This window comes from Malus sylvestris, chromosome 3 (genome assembly GCF_916048215.2).
Source record: "Malus sylvestris chromosome 3, drMalSylv7.2, whole genome shotgun sequence".
Taxonomy (NCBI): domain Eukaryota; kingdom Viridiplantae; phylum Streptophyta; class Magnoliopsida; order Rosales; family Rosaceae; genus Malus; species Malus sylvestris.
In genome coordinates this window covers 34653799-34668457 of record NC_062262.1, presented here as the reverse complement: position 1 = coordinate 34668457, position 14659 = coordinate 34653799, and the positions used below count along the sequence as shown (strand labels likewise).

The window sequence follows — 14659 nt, the reverse complement described above, 5'->3', positions numbered from 1 at the left end:
TAAGAAGTACAACCGACTCCTCTATTTTCTCCTGCGTATACAACATGCATCCCTCATCAACTTCTACATATACCTTCAACTTTTTTAGTACAACGATAGAGGGAACTTCCCTACGAATGACTTTGAGTAAAGTCAATAGATGCTTTTGAAAATTTAGGGGTGACCCTATACAAGTTTTTCTGTAGAGTTTTGCAGGGGGTACACTATCATGTAAGCGATATTATAAAATCCTTATGTACGTATTTTATCGGCATCTTAATAGATATCGTACATTCTATCAAAACAAGAAGTATGTTTCGAAAAGAAAAAAAAAAGTACGGGAATTGAGATCCAAACTCGAAATACATACTTCCTCATCCGAGTTCAAGACTGCTCCTCCCCTTTCTTCCCTCCCCCTCAAAACCCCACCAACGATTGAACAGAATGAAAAACAACTCGGAGTACATACATACTGGACACTCCACATCTGCTTTGGCCAATACGTTTGCAATTAATTTGGTCAATTAATGTTGTTTTATTAATTAATGTGGTGCTAACAATTCATTAACAGCTTTCCAAATTTAAATAGGAGAGTAAATTAACTGATTAGGAAAGTCCAAACCGATATAATTCATGTTTGAACCAGGAGGGACGAACCAAAATCGCTATAAATATTTGCGCAATTGGGTTGAAGAACCATTTATCTTTTCACGATACGAGAAACCAGAGAGATATTAGTATGAGGTTTTTTTTTCAATAAACTCACTTATTAGATCAGTTTTTTATCGGAATTAGTATGAGGTTTTTTTTTTTTTTTTTTTGGTCAAAGGAATTAGTATGAGGTTGAATGAGACTAAGATAAAAGATGTGGAATATGATAGTCGCTTTTACGTAAGTTTTTCTCGTAATAAGGCGTAGACAGTTTTGGATACCCGACATTAAACCAAAAGGTAATATTGAAACATTCAAGGCCGTATTTAGTATAATGCTTCAAGTATTGAAAATAAACTTAGCTATAAGAGCATCTCCAAAGAAGATGTCAAAATATCTAAATCAACAATAATGATAATAAAAGACAGCAACAATGTTTTTCAATCGAGAAGCCAAATATGATATGGCATGACATGAAATAACATTTCTATCTCTTGCTGTCAAATTTGACAGCAGCTTCAAATATTTTTTAATTAATTATTCTACGTTTTTTTAATTAATTTTTTATTGTTTTCTTCTCTCCTCCACTTTCTTTCTCTTTCCTCCTTCCTTCATCCCTGTTTTTTGCATCTCAGGTTCTTTGAGCACAGTACTTTGTATCCTCATCTCAGGTTGTCATTCCTCCTTCCTTTGTCCATGTTTTTGCATTTCCAAGCCCTCATCGCATTTACCTCTCCGGTAATCTCCGTACGGTGCGTTTCAATCAAGGGCTGCGAATCGCTGGCTGAGGCTCGAGGTAAGCGCATATCTACCTCTGAGACTTGATCTTTTCCTTTCGTTTTGTGCCAGATCAGCTCTGATTTTGTTGGTTGGGATTTTAATCCGGCGTTGTATTGTATATATGTATAGATTTATCCACTGTGTTCAGTTGGCTGCTGTGATGGTGTTGATCTTAGTGGCAGTGGCGGTTATCGGATGGAGAACAAAACTGTAAGAGATGTTAATGTGCCATCGTAAAATTTAAATTTTGTATTTAAAATTTGACATCTTCATTGAAAATGGTCTAACGGACTATATATTTCTTTTTTTTTTCTATCTCACCTGACTTAACACGTGTGAAGAAAGATACAGACTACAGAGTGTACTCTCGATGTGCAAAGAGAGAGTTGGCATTTTGTATGTTGCTTTTACTCCAATTGGGCCAACTAATTTTGTGATAACCCAATCATTTGATTTCTTTTATGTGGCGGCCCAAGTTGATATGGAACTTGTACTCTTGCACTAGGCTCTAAATGGGGTTCCATCCTCAAGAATATCAACGAAAAGTCTTACACTAATTTTTAAAACTTAACAAATGTATATTTAGTAGAACATTTAAACCGAACACTAAGAAAGTAAGTAAAAAATATAGTAGGGAGGCCCAAAACATTATAAAAAAGCGGTTTCACCCTCAAGAATACCAACGGAAAGTCTTACATTAATTTTCAAAACTTTACGGTGAAGCGAAGGTGAATAAATAGATTGAATGATGATATATATATATATATGAATTTACAAAACCGACTAAAAATCGTGAATGTTAATCCACATTTTTTTTGTCAAAAATGCAAATATTTTTATTTTTGAAAAATATTTTTTTGTGAGCATTAAGGAAAACTTTATAAGGCATCTGGAAGCATATTTACGATTTATTGAGTCATAAATGAATATTTAGCAGATTATTTATGCCGAAAACTAAAAAATAAGTGAAAAATATAATAGTGAGGCCCAAAACATTGTCAAATGGGGTTCCACCCTCAAAAATCTCAAAGGAAAGTCTTATCTTAATTTTCAAAACTTCACGGTGAGGCGAAGGTGAAAATAAATAGATTGAACGTTGATTTATGTATGGTTGGGCAAGGATCGATAGCATGGTACCAATCTTTTCCTATTCCAATTTATTTGAGTAACCACTATTAAATTCAAATATTTTTAAATCGTTGATGACAAATGTTTAAATATGAATTATAATAAATTTTGCAAGGAAAAATATATTTTGAAGAACATAAATATGATGGTTTGTTGTTATGGTAAGATAAATAAAAGAAAATTTTTAAAAATAAATAATAAAAAACTAAAAAAGAAAAAAAATTGAAAAGGGAGGATCGGTATGATAATAGCGACTAATATGCATTTAGGTCGCTACTTTTATAGTGATCATTACCGTGGACAATCGGTAGATATTACCGATCGTATCATTTTCTATTTTATTTATTTATTTTCTGCTTTTTTCTTTTTCCATTGAATTTTTTTTTCCTTCCTACCCTACTTTATATAGATTCATATTTATATCCTTGTTTTCGAGTGTGTTTTGACATGGATTATAAGAATTTTTTTTTACCGCCAATACGTTTTGTAGAACATGAAGTATGGTTTGGTTATGGTAAGGGAAAAAAAATTAACAAAAAAATAAAATAAAATAAAAAAAATTGATGGTTTAGGGTTTAGGAGCGTATGAATAGTAGCACAGGAATAGTAATGGGTGAATAGTAGCCGACCGAAAAATAACACCCTAAGTTCGGCACGCTTTAGCACCCGGCGCACTCACGGAGAAATTTTTTATTTTTCTTAAAGGGGGTTACTACGTTAAAAGTGATGACTTTAGTATAAATTATGTCACAATTGATAGCGGATTACAAATGTCCCACCCCCAATAGCAATGCTTCGTTCGGCCAACCATGATTGACTCCTGAGATTAAAACTAAACTCTATCCCATATTGATAGCGGCCTATAAGTGCCAACCCCCGGCACCAATCTCAACTCATTTTAAAATCATGGTCCATCGAGTTCTCTTATAGTTTTCTACATCAAGTATAAACTATCTCAGCTCATTTTAAAATCATTGTCCGTCCTTGATTTAATTTTGACACTTCATATCGATAGAGTGGCAGAAGCCAAATTAAGAGGGTGGATTCGCGTTTCAAAATTCATTGTTGGGGGTAACAAAATGAGAAGCAAATAAAAAGAAAGCGAAGAACAAAGAAATCACTCTCAAAATATGTAACTTTTTCACTCTGCTGTACAATTTGAAGAAGTAAAAAATTGCTAACCAACCACACCAAATTCCACCTCTTCCCTTGACTTGTTGTATCCCTAACAACCCATGTAGACTGAAAATATATTACTAACTGTAGGAGATAAATGCAGATCCCAAGCCAGAACCTGCCCTTCCTTCAACAAACCAAACCCTAAATCTAAACTGTAAAAGTAAAAGTCAATTATTAATCTATATGTTTTTTTCATATGGGTTGTGCTATCTGCACACCTCGCTTATCTTTTACACATTTTAAGTTAATTTCTATCATTTGATCTTCTTCATTTCATTCGACCTGATGATCGGAAATTGAGAAGATTGTATGAAAGGTAAAAAGATGTGTGTAGATAGCACGCTTTTTTCATATATGTGGGATTTTCCATATTCCTTTTGACTGGGAAGTAGGGTTTGTTATCTTGGTAACTTTTTGCTTCAGCTGCCTTCTTCTGCTGTTATTTTCTTCACCACAATTATCCACTTTTACAACATCAACTCTTACTATATGATGATCTGATGTCCCCTTGGAAGAAAACACTGAGTATGATCCAGGAACAAATTTGTAAGGTGAGTTCGCAGATGCTAATATATAATCTACTCTCGTTCCGTACTTGCATGTTCCCTGCACACCTGCGTTAAGGTACAAATTTATGCATTTAGAAAAACAATAGCGCTCAAGCTCAAACCAGGTAACAAGTTAACATTAGGGTTTCGGGTTGGTTTACTTTGGCCTTTGGCAATCATAACCACTGACTCATATTCTCCTTCAAAGTCCTTTGCATCTGTGTACTGCTTGCTCTTCAAGTATCTCATTACTTCAACCTTAGGACTTGGTTTACCCATATCCTCATAATACTGCAGCCAAAACAAATCAAAGCGTTGTTAGGTACATAATTTGTACAATTCTTCTCTGAACATGACGTTCTTTTTATTTATTTATTAAATGACGAACTGTTGAAAACATTGATAGATTACATGTTAATAACAAAATGTATAGACGTGTTATCCGTACAAAATCGGTCCTTTTGGCAAAAACCGGAGGTCTTGTACAGATAATTTCTGATAATTTGGAAGTGTCATCATGTCTCACCTTTACAATATCAGTCCATCTTTCTTGAGAGTAGTCTGACTCATCCAAAGAATTGAGGTCTCCAGCCAAGATGTGGGGCTCATTGCTTGATTGGATTATAGCATGAATCTGCCTCATCCTCCAACTCTCATCAAGATGATCGAGGTGGGTGCAATGAAAGTTGACTTCTCCTGCTTCAGGAACATCAATGGTGGCCTTCAGGACATTCCTGTGTGTCATTTTCATCAAGCACCGAAAATTTGATTAATCTTTCTGCCTAACATGACAATATTCTAAACAACTTCACTACGGAAACGAGACTCCAACTTAGATGCAAGGAGTTTAACGTATTATCTTAACTAACTAGTCTAACCTTGGTTAACGTATTTTTGATTGACAGACAATATTCGAAATTACTCTCATTTAAACAAAACATCTAACTTAGATGCTAGAGAGTGTACTTCCTAGAGTGACCTACATTCATATTTATGCCTATTTTCACTTTTCACTTAAATGATTTAGCTTAGCACTAATCATGATATTCTCATTGCTAACAGGAAAATATGAGAAACGTTAAGAAGACTCTTTAAAAAATTAGATTCTCTGCCAACTCGTAGTTTAATGTAAATTATCATATAAATATTATAAAATTTATGATAAAAACATGAAGTAGAATATCCATAAAGAGTCATATTATTAAGAAAGTTCCGTTAACATTTCTCAAAAAATATATCACAAACGGTTAAGGGGAGAGCTGTCTTTTCAATCATGCAAACTATTTAATTAACATAATCCACCTACATTGCAGACTTGCAGGGACACCTATGTACTCCTCACCTAACATTTACATTTTTAATACTTGTTAACAGCGATATTTCGCTTTCATTAAAAGGGAGCTTAGGGTTAGCTAAGTAGGATTAAGACTTTTTTAAATGATTTTCCCAGCATTTGAAACCTTTCCCAAAAGAGCAACATCACTAGATAATAATACAAGCAATATCTTTCTCTGGTCCCAAATTCCAATCCATCAAGCACAATCTCAACTAAATTCTCAAGCAACACATAGATCTGTAAACTTAAGATTTTTTATGCAAATGTGAGTTTGATCAGTTGATCATATACCAATGTAATTGCCCCTTGCCGGCCGAATACTCTTCCCGTAAAATTAGAGTTGTTCAAACGCTCAAAAACTTAAGATTTATTTTCAGCTAAATACCAAGTCACCCCAAAATAAAATATTAAAAATTTCCAAATTTGATAAACAACTCTGCAGAGCCAAGTAAAATTCCAAACATACAGGCTGTGTGGCAGCAGAAGCCTAGCAGGCATTCCAAGCACATATTATAATATGGGCAAATATTTCATGATTTTTATATGTATTTAATACAACTATTATCTCTCAATCAGAAATATTTGTGTGAATATGTGTATTAATACAAGGATAATGTTATTCAACATTTATTTTTATTTATCACACACTCATGTTATTTTTTAGCTATTAATATTTTTTCAATTCATTCAATCCGACGACTACAAATTTAGAGACGTATGAGAAGTAAAAATAGGTTCGTGGAAAAAACTACCCTTAAGACAATTATCATCTCATGATTAACATGATAATTATATTAAATACATGTAATTATTGTAGCCAATAACTAATTTCAGATTGTAATTTATAGTAAAGTTTAGAACTTTATAATAATTGATGACTTTATGAAAGAAAAAGAACAAGAAAAAAAGTGAAAATGTCTTTACATTTGTTTTTGTAAAGTTTGGTTTGGGCCATAAACTTTGCATTCAATTAAAAGAGATTTGCTTTGGAAATAGACCACTTTAATTAGTCAACATAAAAGCATCATAATCATTATCTCAATCACAAAACATATATTCATGCACTATCACATAAATTAAAAAAAAAACAGAGGATTTTTAATAAATAACATTAATAGTGCGGCTATGAAACAGACGCTAACTAACAAAGTGTTCATATATCATCGATAATTTTTATTTATTTATTTATTTATTAAAGAACTAACGTTCTGCACAGATAATTTTTCTACTTTACCATGAAAAAGAAAGAAAAAAAAACTGAGGATTTTACTTAGTCAAGTTAATAGTCCGGCTTTAGAACAGAGGTTCATAATTTAATAAACCAACATTCTGCGCAGAAAATTTCTTACCTGAAATCGGTGTCATCGAAGATTTTCTCGACCTTGGACCGCTTAATCGGCCATTTCGACAAGATGGCGTTGCCGTACTCCGGCGCCCAGCTCTCGGCAAAAACATAATTCATCCCCAACGCCGCCGCCAAGTCTGACAGCGGCTTCATATCCTTCTCCTCCTCCGCCTTCACATCCTGCAGCGCCAGAACATCAGCATCCAGCTCTCTCAAAACTTCAAGAACCGTCCGATGACTTCTGTACAAATCTCCATCTGCCGTCGCCCCACTTCTCAAAACTCCCGAAATCCTCACACTCGACGATCTCAGAGGAGATTTTCCGGTCACGGGAGAGAAAGCATCTTCCTTTGCTCTGCCTTCCGAAAAGCTCAATTGCCGGTTTTTCAGCAGGGAAATCTCGTTATCCGGAAGATTGATCGAAACCCTTAACTTGGATTTCGAAAACTTCTGCTGTTTCGTGAGATTCTCCGAGTTGTTCATCGAATTCGGATGCAGAGGACTCTGTTTCAGAATACTCTTCGGACGTTCGCTTCCCGAAGACTTTGTTCGACTGACGTGTTTATGCATCGTCAAGCTACTACCTCCATTTTCGCCGTCCAAGTTCCCGAATTTCTCGGCTTTGGGAACCGCCGGCCCCATTGAGAAGAGGGCGGCGTTGAAAGTCGCCACCCGAATCGGCCGCTCTTTTTTTAAGTCGGTATTGGGGTGTACTGCCGCCGGCGCATGAGTGCCATTGGCTTCATTTTCGGGTTGGGATTTTCTGGAGCTTGTTTTCCCGAAAACTTTTATGACGACTTTGGGGCGGGAGCGGCGGCAGAGCGGCCAGCGGAGGCGGGAGCAGAGGCGGAGGAGCTTCCTGCTGAGGAGTTTGAGCATTGTGGTGGTGTTTTTGTTGGTGGGAGTTAGAGAGAGCATATGAGGATTTTTAAAGGGAGGGAATTGGACAAGAAAGCTGCAGAGTTGTTTTCAGCTGAGGCTCTGCGAGGGCTGTTTGTTAGGCATGAATTTTGTGGGAGTGCGAAGGAAGAGATTAGTTTAATGACTTGAGTTTTGGTGAGAGGTGAAATGGGTTGGTGACACTTGGCAGTCAAACATGGGTTGAATATTTTTTAAGGGTGGGATGATTTTACCTAAGTTAGTCACACAAATGGACGTGGATTGTCTGCCCTCCAATTTCTGTGCCTTCTTCGTGCCCTTCTGTTTTTGTGGTCACGGTTAAGCCACGTCAACATTTTATATTACTATTTCTTTTTGTTTTATTATTTTTATAAAAAAAATAATATAAAATATTGACGTGGCTTAACCGTGACCACACAAAACAGGAGGGCACGGGGAGGGCACCTAAATGGGAGGGCAGACAATCCAAGTCCCACACAAATACGCTTTCTTTGCAGTTAAGTTTAAATTCTTTATTTGTGATTTAGTTTAATTTATGAGAAATGCAAATGAGATTAAAGTTAGATTTTTTATGGATTCTTCGTCTTATCATTTTTTTGGCACATTGTTTTCTAATGTTAACATGAGAACTGTGCCACAAAGATGAGGTGACGGAGAGTTCATAGAGAGCCTAATTTTTTGAGAGAATCTCCTTGGTATTTCTCTTTATAACAAGTTTATACTTATTTAAGTTAGAAATTAGAATGATTTTGATTTTTCAGTTCTCTTTGTACGTTAAAATATGAGTATTTAAATCATTTCAATTTCTAAGTTCTTTACATGAGAAATGCTAAGGGAACTCTCTTAAAGTGGGACCTATGTCACTTCACAGTTTAACGTCAATGCTCGAGTCAACATTATAAAATATTGTGTTAAAAATATGAGGTGGTAGAAAGTTTATAGAAAGTCTTACATTGAGATAGTTTCCTTAGCATTCATTTCTCTGCATATGAAATTGAAAAAATGGTGAGTTCTAACTTGAAATCTGTAATCAAACACTTAAAAATTATCAAATCAATTAGGAGGACTAGTTCCATTCACATTCTTTTTTCCTTTTCCCTATTGATGACTTCTATAGACCGCATAAATATAGAGGCACTATTTGGTGGGCTGAATGAGATAGGTTGTTATTAATTAATTAAAATAGACTCAAGTCCAATCCGTTGTTTGTTGTATCAAAATGTGAGATAGACAGAACTGGACATGATGGGTTATTAATCCACAATAGAGTGGGTTATCTAACTTATTCTTATACATGAGTTGCAAATTTGGTCTTATAAATCCCTGCCAATCTAATTTCATCTCTAAATGCTCAATCTCGTCCAGCTCATCTCTAAATGCTCAATCTCGTCCAGCTCAGCACACAAGCAGAGTGTAGACTACTGCTCAAATTGTTGTAGAGAATTATACTAAAGTACCATAACGAGATATAACTACCATAACGAGACATAACTCATTCATGCATTATAAAATGAGTAGATACATATGGATACCATAATTTTTTGTTTGTTGAAAAAGATGTTTTATTCACAACAAAACCTAAAAAGAAATATTAAATGGGCTCTAAGCTTTATAAAAACCAAAATAATCAACATTATAAAAGATTAACATATACGAAATATATCAATTTTATCGTGCATTTATATTCAACATACGAGATAATCAGGTTCGCCTCTGAGATATTATGGGTCTTGTGCAGAAGATAGTAAATGGGTTCGTGTAAAAACTCTTACTACAAAGCTAATTTATATGTCAATAATTGTTTTACTAAGGATTTAATAGAAGTATTATTACTTGAGATAGTCCACATCAAACAAAATCATGAAAATAAATAAATAAAAACAAAATTTAGACAAAGTGGGCAAGATTAAACTAAAAGCATAAAACTGATTTTTCTCATGCATATCGAGGCCATATTTCTCGCATTCACATGTAGAACTCAGAAAATTTTCCAAACCGGTACATATGCATATGATATCATCTTTTAGGAGACTTTAAGATTGGAAGCCCTGTACAAAGGTGCTTATTGCACCTGCCCAAAACCACCACGGGAAATAATTATACAAAGTAATTATATTGTAATTCCATACAAAAATGTTTGGAGAAGGTGAAATCCTACAATCCTATTCCCAACTGCTCTATATAAAGAAAGAAATGGTGATGAAATTTGGATTATTTAGGGTTTATATATAGCCTGCCTAGTTGTATATTTGACTCTAGAGACATGTCGTTCGGTCTGGGATTTAGACTAAGATAATGTAGATTAATTTTTTAGTAACGACGTCGGTCCAAAAATACAGACAGAAAAAGAAATGTAAATAATTATTAATTATTATTTGAGGAAAAGAAAAAGAAAAAGGAATATGAAAAGTAAGAACCCGACAACTACAGGCCATGCATTGCATGCAAGTAGGATTCTTTTTGGGAACGCCACGTCACCTGAAATCCGGCGTATCCAACTGGAGGTGGATTGTTTGTGCTCTCATCTCCATACTCTTTACATCTCCTTCTATTTGTGTGGTTACGGTTAAGTCACGTCAATATTTTATATTAATTTTTTATAAAAATAATAAAACAAAAAATAATAAAAATATAAAATGTTGACGTGATTTAAATAAACGGCAAACTTTTGACCGGCCTGACCACACAAAACAAAAAAGGATGAGAAGTGTATGGAAATAGAAGGGCTGACAATCAACCTCCTATCCAACTCTTCTGTGCAAGACTAGTGGCAGCTGGATGATGGGAGTGGAGCCCAGTAATATGAGAGTGAGGTGGTGTGTGGGGCCTGTGCGCTCCTGCTCTCATCGTTCCTTAAAATCTGAAGGCCCACTATTTTAGAAGTATACGTATGTATAGTATACGCATACAAAAAAAACATCGCGTTCTTATTATTTTTATTAAATATGTTATGTTAGCAAATTATCAATTTAAGTTACAAGAAATAACAAGTCAAATATTTGACACGGTTACAATTCTACTGATCTTGGCTTCACTAAGGCCCTGTTGGTATTGTGTTTTTTTTTTGTTTGCCAAAAACTGCTTAACTTTTAAGTTAAATAATATTTTGCTTATTTTTAAAACAATGGCTTCCAAGACAGAAGTTTTAAATGCAACTTGTAGGTTGTTTTAATATGAAGTTGAGTTGGGCTTTCAATGAATCAATTTTTGAAAATCATATTATTTATCTTTCTAAATGGGGGTAGGTCTCGGGTTCGAGACTTGGGAGCAGCCTCTTCATAAATGGGGGTAAGGCTAGCCGACATTCACCTCTCCCAGACCCTGCGTAAAGCGGGAGTTTTGTGCACTGGGTACGACCGACCTTTATATTATTTATCTTTCTACATACATTCTCTCCAACAGAGAACATTGGATGTCACCATCTACTACTAGAACCATTAACCTTACATCAATTGTGCAATTAATCATCATTGTCACCACTACCACGGCCATCACCACCGCCACCACTAGCACCACAACTGTCACCACCATCATTGCCATTACCACCACCATAATCTACCTTTGCCACCACCACCACAAATGCCACCAGAGTTACCACCACCACAAAAATATATATTGAATTAATGTACCTAAATATGTGTACCGAAATATATTATATTGAATTAATGTACCAAAATGTTTGTATCGAAATATATGTAGCGAAATATGTGTACCTAAATGTATACACCAAATTGTATTATAATAAATTTAATGTACCTAAATGAAGAAGACAAAGTATATCGAGATATATTGTGTAACAAAAGTTAGTTTGTCTAAATGTTTACAATAAAATATATTACGATGAATGAAATAAAAATTATAATTATAATGAAATATAATTAACACATTAAGATTAGGAAGAAAAATAAGAAATAATTAAAACACCAAAATATAATTAATAAATGAGGTGATTAATGTATTAAGGGACTAAAATTAGATTGTGATCTTACTCATGGTTTTAGTCTAAAAGTCATATTTACTAAGAATTAGAATAAAGTTTCGGGACACTTTGGATGCGGTCCTTAACTATCAATATTCTTTGATTGAAACCTTGTTAGTTTTTAGTTTTTGATTGAGGTCCCTGATATTAATGTAATAATGTAAGTTACTATATTTTTTTAATTAAAAATTAAAAATTGAAATTTGTAATTGTTTATATTAATGAGATTTTAAATAAAACCCATAATTTATGGGATTAAAAATAATAAAATATAAATTATTCTCTCTATTATATTGTGTGTGTGTGTGTGTGTACATATATGTATGGGTACATTAACCAAAATTAGCAAAAAAAGTTATTGTACCAAAACATGGATACATTCTCAAATCAACGAAAAAGAATGTACCCATATAAGTTTAAACATGGATTAAAAAATTTGAATGGATTTTATATTAAAAAAGGGTACACTTTACATATAACAAATTGATATATTTGAGAATAGGTACATTTAAGATTAAAAAAATTGAAAAATTATATGAATGGGTACATTTAAGATTAAAAAATTGAGAATCTTTTTATATATAAAAAAAAACTAATAGGTACAAACTTAATTTAATTTAATTTTTTATTATTTTGGAAATGTTTGAATTGAAAATTAATTAGAAGTTTAATAGAGGTGTGAGTATTAAACCCTAAATTAATTACTAATTTTTATATTAAAAAAATTATATAATAAACATGTAAATTCATTATCACATTAATGCTAGGGACTTGAATCAAAATTTGAGAACTAATAAGGTGTTAGTCAATGAACAGTAAATGACACACCTCGTCCCGAAGGAGGGCATGCTGGCCGTCACATGAAAGTGACGTAACCATTTACACAGTTCGGAAGCTTTTAAAATACAATTATTAAAATGGAAACCCTCGAGGGTAAGTCCTACTTTTGTGAATTCTGTCAGAATACCGTTGGATTCCTCGTGGCCACCAAAACTCTGCTATCAAGAACCTGGAGGGGCGAAAAACAAAATTGAGTGGGTCGGTAAAACCAAGCTTTTCAAAAACATTTCGCCAAAAATAATTCTAACCCCTCACTGTAAAACCTGTATACTTTTCCCAGAAAATAGTATAATAACATAATACTTTTCATAAATCTCGAATCATCAATTTTTCTTTAAAACCCGAAAGTATGCCATGTTTTAATTTCGAAAACAAAATAAATGATGCATCAATGTAATAGTTGAAAAGTTGAATTAACCGGAGACCCTGCAGTTGGTCCTGTACGGTTAATTCCATAGCTCAACATCCAATCCAACCGGAGTCACATCGATGACCTGTACGGCACTACACTGCAGATAAGTCGGAACTACCTGAAGTAGTCTGTACGACATGGATGGTGTAATAATACGCTCTAGTGCTTCTCTCATCAATCATCTGTGCACATAATCTAAGATCACCCACTAGTCGGAATCACATCTAGTAATCTATACGACTAGCATGCCGGAACCCTCACTTGGTCTGTACGACATCCACCTACTTGGATTCAAGACGAGCGTGCGGTGTGGTGAATAATATAAGCACTAACACCATGATTGCAGGTTATGAGCTATTCACAATATACACATCAACAATGCACATGAATAATATAAAACTCACCTGATACTTACATGTGCGTCCACAACATCAATTCACATATATATATGCATCATATATCAATTCATGCTTTTCATATACTTCTATGCATGACATTTCAAATCATACTTTTCATATAAATCTATCCATGACATTTTAAATCATACTTTCATTTAAATTCAATTTCTGGGAAAACTCAATAGTATATAGGTAAATACAGAAAATACTGCCCACTCACCTGGAGTTCGCCCTACAACTCCCTAGCACAACACATCAAGGCGTCATGACGATCGCCGCCTAGAACAATAATCAAATCCAACCTCAGAAATCATATCGATAGAATATAACTTATATAAAACACATCACTACGTAGTTCGATCCGAAAGATCTGCAACTCAGATTTTAAATCCATAACTTCCAGAGGTCCACAATATATCTCTAGGACAACATCCTGAAATTTCATTACCATCCAACGGTCGGATCTCCGTCAATTTCCAAAACTAAGTGACGGTTAACATTTTATTTTATGAACTTACAACTCCAATTCCGGAAGATCCGTAACTCGGATTCCCAATCCGTAAGTTCCAATAATCCTCAAATATTACGTATTACAACGTATCAAAGTTTGGTGACGATCCAACGGTCGGATCGTCAATTCACATCTTCACCTAAATGCGAAAACTATAAAACGTTATTTAAAGCACCTAACCAATAATCGTAATAACTTTCTCATACGGTGCTCAATTTGGGTATATGAATATACCACAGTGATCTACTCGACGTCACGAACGTCGAAATATTTTTAGATTATTTTTTTTGATGTGCCATGCGCCCCCACGCGCCAGGACAAGCACGGGGACAAGCGCCCCCACGCGCATCATCCCCAACCTTGGTTCGCCGGACTGGTTTTTCTGGCGGCCGGTTTCCAGCCAAACTTCAAACGCCTTGTTCCCCTTCGTTTCTCAACCATTTTCTTCGTATAATATATCAAATTGAAGCCCCAAACATGTAGAATCACAATACACTACTTTAAAGCTCTAAAAACATCTAAATCTCACCGGAAAAATCCAAGCAAAACCGGCCAAAGTTGAACTTGACGATCCCGACGTCCAAACCTTCCAAACGAACGTCCCCGAGCTTCCTTAGGAACTAACTAAGCTCACTATAAGCTTAGAATTCCCTGAAACACAACATTTCACGTG

General features: G+C 34.6%; 1 protein-coding gene and 1 long non-coding RNA gene across 2 annotated transcripts in view; both read right to left on the bottom strand.

Annotated features, from left to right (window-relative positions):
• Window positions 1–3645: 3645 nt before the first annotated feature.
• LOC126614820 (uncharacterized) lies at window positions 3646–7981 on the bottom strand. Its single transcript, XM_050282492.1, has 4 exons — window positions 6951–7981; window positions 4792–4999; window positions 4427–4556; window positions 3646–4331 (listed from the first exon to the last, which is right to left on the bottom strand). Exons 1-4 carry the CDS (start codon window positions 7862–7864, stop codon window positions 4066–4068), a joined length of 1518 nt encoding a protein of 505 aa, XP_050138449.1. The 5' UTR covers window positions 7865–7981; the 3' UTR covers window positions 3646–4065.
• A 4780-nt stretch (window positions 7982–12761) lies between these two features.
• Window positions 12762–14659, bottom strand: part of LOC126614826 (uncharacterized) — a 2123-nt gene continuing 225 nt past the window's right edge. The window contains exons 2-4 of the long non-coding RNA XR_007620539.1: window positions 14516–14637; window positions 13696–13754; window positions 12762–12834 (exon numbers count right to left, since the gene is read on the bottom strand). This is a non-coding gene — a long non-coding RNA (uncharacterized LOC126614826). The remainder of the gene's footprint in view (window positions 12835–13695; window positions 13755–14515; window positions 14638–14659) is intronic.

Coding starts and splice junctions, on each gene's coding strand:
- LOC126614820 (XM_050282492.1), bottom strand. CDS start 7,864: ATGCTCTCTCTAACTCCCACCAACAAAAACACCACCACAATGCTCAAA. Junction 4,557..4,791: donor GATGGACTGATATTGTAAAG/GTGAGACATGAT, acceptor TTTTGGCTGCAG/TATTATGAGGATATGGGTAA. Junction 4,332..4,426: donor TATGATTGCCAAAGGCCAAA/GTAAACCAACCC, acceptor ACCTTAACGCAG/GTGTGCAGGGAACATGCAAG.